Raw genomic sequence first — 8,557 nt, forward strand, 5'->3', positions numbered from 1 at the left:
CTGTAACGAAAATGAAGAAACTGCAAATACAAAATGGTAAATATATTATTTGTTTAACAAACCTAAAATTTGGTCGTTTCAATTAAATTAAAAATTACACAAGATAATATTCCCATTTAATCACTAATTTTGTTACAAAATATTATTGCTAAAATATAAAAATCCGCTAGATAGTGCTCTTCATCCAAAAGTCCGAAGAAATCAAGCTGAGGCGCATGAATTACATAATTTAATAAACAGGCCTTTGTGAATAAGTGGAATGATAGGCCTGTGGAACCAAAATGATTTAACGATTTAAAATGGTTAAATCTCTTTTTTAAGCCAAGCGGTCGCTAAAGTTATTTTTTTGCAGACACGTTAGAGCAGAGTTTCTCAACCGGTGCGTCGCGGCGCACTGGTGCGCCGTGGAAGGTGGCCTGGTGCGCCGCGAGAAAATGGGGAAAAAATGTTACAAAGATTCGTAGCCCTTATTGAAGTCCCAATGGTTGATGTTGGCTCTTCGCTAACAAAGAAAGAGGAACTATTGCAACATATCTAGCGGTGCTTCCGCCATAAGACCGCAATTAAAACAACAGCAACCTCGGCACAAAAAACAGTTCGGAGTAAGACCAAAATAGGACTAATACCTAATACTCGTAATTGCGTTTAAATCAAAATAAGACCTAAATTCGTCCGAATAGGGCCTAAATGGCAAGAACAAGGCCTTTGCAACCTTTTTGCTTAACCCCAAACCCCACCCATAACTTCAACACAAACTCCCCTAATAATTTTAACCATAACCCAAATTCTAATTCTACCTATGACTCGCGCCTAACCCAAAACAAAGGTAAACAATCCTGTGCCAAAACACTATGGAACCCAAACGTCGACACCCAAACGGCCGACGCCAAGAATATGTCCTTTAGTCGTCCTATACCCTTTTTTTACAGTTTTGGGCGCTATTTTGTATATTTAGTTTTTTTTTTCGGTTACATTTTGGATTTATTCCGAATTGGTTGTTGTTGCTTTTGGGGTTTATTCTGTGTTTCAATCGAACTTTAACTAACATACCGTGTGTTTTATAATTTACAACATGAAAGGCCTATTTCATTTCTTTTCTTTATCTTTAGGTATGTCTTATTGAGCACATCGTATTTTATAGCAGGGCTGTGGAGTCGAGAGTCATATTTTGGACTCGACCTACCGTAATCGATTTGTTTTGCTCAAATCGGACTGATGGAGTTTCGAGTCCCGAGTCCGACGTGCGCAGTACCAATTTTAAAACTAATAATGCCGCCAAATGCAAATTAAAAAGGCGAAAAAGCATATGGTGGATATTTTCCAGCAATGTGTTGTGGTTGAATGAGATATATGACACCCCTATGGGGGGATTGTTGAAAATCCATCTTAATTTAGTTACGTAAATGGGTGAAATAAATGCTGTAGGGTTGCAGGCGGACTCGGAATTTGACGAAATCACACATTTGGCCGGAGTAGGACTCGGGAGTTGAGTTATTTTTAACCGACTCCGCAAGCTGCTTTATAGATAATAGAATTGGGAGCCTGATGTAATGAAAATTGCTAGCAAAAAGCAAAGTATCCAAACAAAGTTAGCAGTCGACTCGCTCGTCAGGCGCGCCGCCAGGGTTTGAAAGGTTTACAAGTGCGCCCTGGGGTGAAAAAGGATGAGAAACACTGCGTTAGAGTTTAAATGCACTTTTGACAGAACAATGAATAACTCTTATTTTACATCAATGCTTTTCCGGTAAAAAAATAAATTTGAGAAATCATTTTTTGTTGTAGCTATTTGTCAAAAAACAGGACTTAATGACTCGTCTTGTCCGGAAGACCAAAATGCCGATGTAGATTTTACTGCAGAGGTAAAAGATATAATTGAAAGGCTGGTTTTGGAGCTCTATCTAAACTGCAGGATATATGTCCGTAAGTACTACTTTCTACATTGACCACCAATGAAGTGGATAGTTATTGTTCAGGTGGGTTGTTTAAATGACATGGAGTTAATGCAATTCAACAACTTAAAAACTAGTTCATAAAGAACATGTATAGGTTAGGACTGCCTACGAAGTGGTGTTAATAAAACCCCAGGAAGCCCTGAGCTAGATACTTAGCAGCTTATCCATGAATTTTGTGAACAAAACACAATGTTTTTTTTTGGTAAGGCTTGCATGTTGACAGCAAGTCCAACAAAATAGGCTACAGATATTTTAACAATTCATGCCTTACTGAATCATTTTTTCCCTTTACTTTTTTTCCTTTACTTAGATATATATGGGCCTATTACAGGGGTGGGCAAATGTATTCAATGGAAGAGCCATTTTCAGAAAATACACGTACCAGAGAGCCTCAAAATTATTTCAATATAAAAACCGTGAATAATGCAAGTTCTGCAATAATATCGGAATTGTACCATAACAAGTTTGATCTTTACATTTTCGTTTAGCACTAGATGTCATCGTTTTTGTTTTGCAGTGTATTCAAGCATACTAAACGTAGCTCAAGCTTACTGTCTGAGCAATGAAATTGCGTTGACTTGCTGTTAACTAACTCTTCGGATTCTCTGTCTAGTGTGCGTCATAAACGAAATGTTGGCCTAAATTAAACAAAAGAAAAATAGAGAAACGTTCACAAACGGTATCTTGGTAGCCTTTGATTTTTTGGAATTTTACGATTCGACTAGAAGAGCCACGAAAACCATGCCGGAGAGCCACATGCGGCTCGCGAGCCGCAGTTTGCCCACCCCTGGCATGTTATATTAAACAATTGTTATATCAATATTTATATTTACAGTAGGTATACGAAACATTATTTTAAATTCAATTAAGTCAACTGCTTGAAGTATCTCGAACAAAGGTACACGTATAGCCTTAAATTTCACCATAATATAATAAAAGGATGTTAAAATGCTAACAGTGTGAAATTAAGCTGCACGAATGAAAGGAACCAAATGTAGAGGTAAAATTTATTCCAGTCATCAGTAAATAGTAAACAATAACATCACATCTTCAACAGTATGAAAAGAAACGGAAACAGCCCGCATATAGCACAACGCGGTTCAGCTAGCACTTGAGCTTACGATATATAACCAAGTGGAACAAAAAACACGTAAAAACGCGTATAGCAAAATAGCAACGGAACACGTGTGGTCTCTCACAAGAAAACAGCACGTTTTTATCAAAAACGGTTGAGGGAAGTCAAAACGAGAATAACAACAACACCTGTCTGTGTGACTGACCGATGCAGGTCGCATTCGCAACTAGACAGCACCATCGTTTACTGCAGTTTAGCATCTCTTCGCTTGATAACACTTTGCGGCTTTACAGAACACGTGTAGGACTTGAAACAAGCCTGCAATATTGCAACCACAGCCGATCACCTTCGGTTCTTAACGCCATAGGAGCGCAACCTGATTCCCAGGCTGTTCAGGCTGCTTCGTCTGCCTTTGCGAGACTTTTCGCGAGCCGACGCTTTCAGACAGTCCACAGTGTTGGTGATGTCATCAATGTCGTCATCATCGCGCTCGTCAAGGGTCGGCATGACGCTGGAACCGGGAACGTATCCAACTATGGCCTCACTGCTGCTCAAACCGCCCTTTGCGAGCTGGGAAAGCAGCTCGACCCATTCGTCGCACTTTTCCGGGCTCGACGCGCGCAAAGTGATCGCGTTGGTGCTGTCTGCGTCGTCCATGTGGTTGCCCGGCACCACTAAGAAGCTGCAATCGTCCGCACCCTGGCGGCAATCGTCGGCGCCGTGGCAACACCGCGTGATGGCGCTGTTGACCAACTTCACGCAAGCGGCCGGCTTCGAGTACTTGCGATTCGAGTCGTAAATGACCAGGTAAGGACTGGCGGCTTTTGTGTACACTGACACCTTCACAAGGCGCGGTAGTTTGTTGGCCAAAGACCCGCCGCTGCATCTGCTTTTAGTGTTAAGCCGATCAGCAGTTTTGGGCGGGTGCATTGGCGGCATACAACCTCCCTTTAGCATCGCCAGTCTGTTGTTAGCGGTCGGCTTTCGTGGCTCGCTCAGCGGGCAGAGCGCCGAGTTGTTCCTGTTGTTGTTGATTTGGTGGAAGGCGCCGCCCGTGCCCGAGCACAAGGTCAGGTAGTCGGTCTTCGCTTCGCCTGTGCAACTCGTCTCGTGCAAATCGTCCACGGGCGAAAGCAAGGTCATGTTGCGCATAGCAGTTGGCAGATGCTCGATCATTTGGGGGCAAAGGTTTCGTGTTTTTTCACCTATAAGGTCAAATCTGCGAAAGAGAAACAGTCGAGTTTAATAAAGTTGTAAGCTTGGCTGATTTGTAAGTTCTCCTGAATAAACCTACGATTTATATACACTGCTGAAAACTGGTGTACACTTCTAGTCGTGTAAATCTCGCCACAAATGCTAACACAACAGTGAAAAGAATAACAACAAAAACACAACCATGGTTTAAATAAACAACCACTCGTTAAGTTAGCAACGACTGTAAACGTGTAATTTGTACAACATGCCCCAAATCAGTGGTTCGAAAACTTTTCAGCTCTCGACAGAGAAATGATGGGTTTCATACAGTTGCTACGCTTTGCTGATTGGCACGTTTGCCTGAACAAATTCCTCATTTATACACACTGCTGAAAAGCTGAAAACTGGTGTACACTTCTAGCCGTGCAAATAGTTTGGTTTTGATAATGTGGGTATTTTTCTTGCCACAAATGCGAACACAATAGCGAAATGATTAACAACAAAAACACAACCATGGTTTAATTTCATCACTTGGTAAATTTTAACTTTACTGCTTTGGTTTATAAATAACATAAAAAACATAACATAACTTGAAACAACTCTATCTCAAAACTCGCTATAGTTCGATGTAACAAAGTACAGAAAAGTTACATAACTGAGAAATTTTTCCATTTTAATTTGAAGGACTGGTCTCAGTTAACGTTTCATACAACGTGATAAAACGTTATAATTACCTACTGTGATGGCTTTCGGTGTACTAATGATACATAAGCCGTAATCATTGGTTAAAAAGCATATTCAGAAGTGCTAGATCACAGTTGTTAACACATATGTGTGTATATCTTTCATTATAATAACCTTATAACGCATTCATCCGGGAACAATTCAATTTAAGCATGCCTCACCGCGGCCGTGTTTAACTAAACGCTGGCGACTGCTCTCCCAAAACAGCACCGATTGAAATGTAATAACCACGAGTTGTGGAGCGTATACAAACACATAACACGACGATGGCCAAACATGGACAGCACGTGCTGTTGATTTAACAAAACACAGACGTTTCCCAGAAGGCTGGATAATATTACTGATATCACTCACGTTCTATTTTTAGTGTATGAGCTAAATTTTTAAGTTCTAAAATTAATTTGGCAGTGTTACAGAACACCAGTTCAGCGTGTAAACACTGACCCGTACAACGACCTATCTTTGCACGTATTTTCGGGCGCGTGTTAATCTAAGCCAGGGGTGTCCAACATGTGGCACGCGGCCTAACAAAAAAATGGCACTCGAGCCCCACAAAAATACACCCAATTGTCAAAAAATCTAAATTTGTTCTACAGCCAATTGTTATTGTCTATTTACAATACAAAACAATCCCAGCAATTACGACACAAACAATTACTTCTGATATTATAACATTATACTGTTTCTATTTTATGTATAAAAGCTCTTTTAATATTAGAAAAAAAAATGGTTTCTAAACTTTGGCACGGGAAAAAGTTATAAAAGAAAAATTGGCACGTCGGCATGTTTGAGTTGAACACCCCTGATCTAAGCGAGCCGTAGTGGGCGCTTATTGATTTGGAAACTTTCCATTTGTGTAAGCGGAGAGGCCAAACCGCAATAAACAAAGGAAGCAATGACGTGTGCTACTAATACGCCCGCGTTTTGCCGTTATTGTGTGCGGCCAGGTCAAACTCCCAGCACTCTTGGAGACCTTTTCAACAACCACAGCAGCAACAGCTTCCCCAAGAACCTACGTGACTAATATTTCGAAACAAGGGATAACAGGGTTATGACTCAAACACGACCAGGACGCCCCAAAGCGAGACTCATAAAGTCCGCTCTGGCAATTTCTCGTTGTAAAGCTTCGCGTTGGCGTAGAAAGCACCAAATTTTACCGCTCGGCGCATTTTGAAAACTTTGAAACTCGGAACTATACTTTTAAACGATGTGAACTTCGCGGTTAAACAAATCAAGTTGAGATGTCTTACCGTTTTGTGTTAAAAATTCGAAAACCAGACGTAACAAAATATAACAGTTTTTCGACTTTTAAAGTGGTAATTATAATTTGCGCGAAAAATACCTATTTTTTAACCTATGCTCAAAATTTGTACACGAAAAGTTCATATATGCTAAAAATCCATATATATATCATTATTCAGAAGAAATTTCGAAAACAAGACATAGCAAAATACAACCGTTTATCGACTTTCAAAGTAGTAATTGTAATTTGCTCAACATTCGTATCCACACAAAAAGTATGATACAACACATAGTGCAGTGTTTCTCAACCTATGGGGGGCTGTTTGATTTGGAAAGGTTAAGTATGTTGAGATTGCCTCTGACCAAGGTTTCTTAAAAAAATGAGAAAACTGGGAGTGAAATACGAAGGCAAGGCTTTTATAAATTAAATTCGCATTTATGAGAATGATGCCTTAACTTACAAAACGTACAATGAACAGACTTGGAAAGTTTCGCTTAGTATTTGGGACGACGCTTAAAAAGGTTGAGAAACACTGACATGAAGTGAACCGGTCACAGTGTTTGCGTTACTCGATGTTTTGCAGAGCGCGCTGCGGCGTAATGCGGCTATAGCTTCAAACTAAACGAACGATTCCTGTTTAAACTTTTACCAAGTTTCTAAACCTTTAGCAATTTATAAGCATTTGCTTTGCTGGCATTCGACTGAGCCTAAAGTTTGCCATTGGGGACTTGGCAACAAACATACCTGCAACACAACAACCAACTCTGTATGCAAAACATTTGACGCTTCACAAGCTAAGGCTGCCTCCTACTCACAGCTCATCCAAAATCCCACATACAAAGCTTTCGGCAAACAACAAGTGTTGCCAACCCATTTCCACTTCATCATTTTGACAAGCCTATAGGTTGTGTAAACCAACATGCGAAACGCCAATGTTTTCCCTGCGCGCCTGTTTGAAGCTCCAAGCGTCTGCCCTCCTTGCGCTGAAGCGTCGGCTCTGTTCTGATACATTAGCGCACGCCGGGCTGCTGTTTACGTAGCGCGGTGCCTTTTTCTCTCGATGTATCTTTGCTCGTGTATCTTTGGCGCGCTCAGGCCGAGCTTTGTACGCAAACCACGCAAACAAAACCAGCTCTCGGGGGATATTGATTTGATGAGCTTACGTTGGCGCTGACCTGCCGTAACTCGCACATTGAATGAGTGAGGGTTGTTATCGTTGCATAAGCCGTTTGGCAGTGTTGTTATGACTTAAGGAAATGACTTGATTTAAGTCACTATTTTCAAATGACTTGACCTGACTTAAGTGTTTTGGAAAAATGACTTGGGTTAAAAGCAAGTGCTTTCATTAAGCATTTTAATAGTTTAACGTTATATTTTTTGACAAGGACCTGCCTTGTTCTTTATTCAAAATGACTTAGCTTGGTAACTTGACTTTGTATTTTATCCAAATTAATTGTGCTTTCCCCCTTTCAAAATCAACGCGTCAAAACTAATGCAAAATAAAAAACAACGTAAAACACAAATTATTCTTCATTACAGTGTTGAACACAAGTCATTTTTAAAATGTCCCAGCAGTCAAGTCATTTGAAAAATAATTTAAGTCCTAGTCAAGTTATTTGAAAACAGTGACTTAAGTGCACCTAAGTCAAGTCATTTGACTTCAATCATAACAACATTGCTCTTTAACTTATGCATACCGAAGCATACAGCGATAAGCGTGTTCATTAAAACTGTTAAACATTAAGGGCCCCGAAAATTTAAATTTAAAAGCACCACAGACTAATAATCTGCTCTATGTGTTGCCGCATTTGCACCAATGTACACAACGGTGTGTTTGCACAGCTTATGCAATAGCTTACAAACACGAGTGGCTGCAGGTTTTGCTGGCAACATGCCAATGCGGAAGGTTTTTAGAGTATATGACGTATTATCTTTGACATTTTTGTAATTATATAACCCAATTCGATTAAACTTACTTGTGCAGCAAGCGGTCCAAAAATTACAAAAATTATATTGCTATAATCTAAGGCTACTTTAAATATATAGAGCGTAATCAACTTCAGCATCTAACCGAAAAATTTGAATTTTCAGAATAAGGGCAAAACTATTTCAAAACTAAGTAGGAGTGAGACCTAAACTAGTCACAATAAAACCTAAATGTCAATCTATTTACGACGTTTTAAGCATATATATACGATTATCCAACTACAAGTAAGCGTATACTGAAATCACAAATTCATTGATAACCCTCACAGACTAAAGACGCAGCTGCTGCAGACAGTTCGCACGGTAAGATTCCTATTTAAACACACGAGGCCTCCAGACCTGAGATTCCTAAAGCGGGGCCGT

The 8,557-nt window shown here is 40.0% G+C and overlaps 1 protein-coding gene across 1 annotated transcript; it reads right to left on the minus strand.

Moving 5' to 3' along the window:
* Positions 1–2,945: 2,945 nt before the first annotated feature.
* LOC146136940 (uncharacterized) lies at positions 2,946–7,164 on the minus strand. The gene has a single exon (XM_083395180.1). It carries the CDS (start codon positions 4,201–4,203, stop codon positions 3,370–3,372), a length of 834 nt encoding a protein of 277 aa, XP_083251306.1. The 5' UTR covers positions 4,204–7,164; the 3' UTR covers positions 2,946–3,369.
* Between the last annotated feature and the right edge of the window lie 1,393 nt (positions 7,165–8,557).

This window comes from Ascidiella aspersa, chromosome 8 (genome assembly GCF_963924565.1).
Source record: "Ascidiella aspersa chromosome 8, kaAscAspe10.2, whole genome shotgun sequence".
Classification (NCBI taxonomy): Eukaryota; Metazoa; Chordata; class Ascidiacea; order Phlebobranchia; family Ascidiidae; genus Ascidiella; species Ascidiella aspersa.

What these genes read in the sequence shown, in the direction of transcription:
- LOC146136940 (XM_083395180.1), bottom strand. Translation starts at nt 4,203, where the DNA reads ATGATCGAGCATCTGCCAACTGCTATGCGCAACATGACCTTGCTTTCG.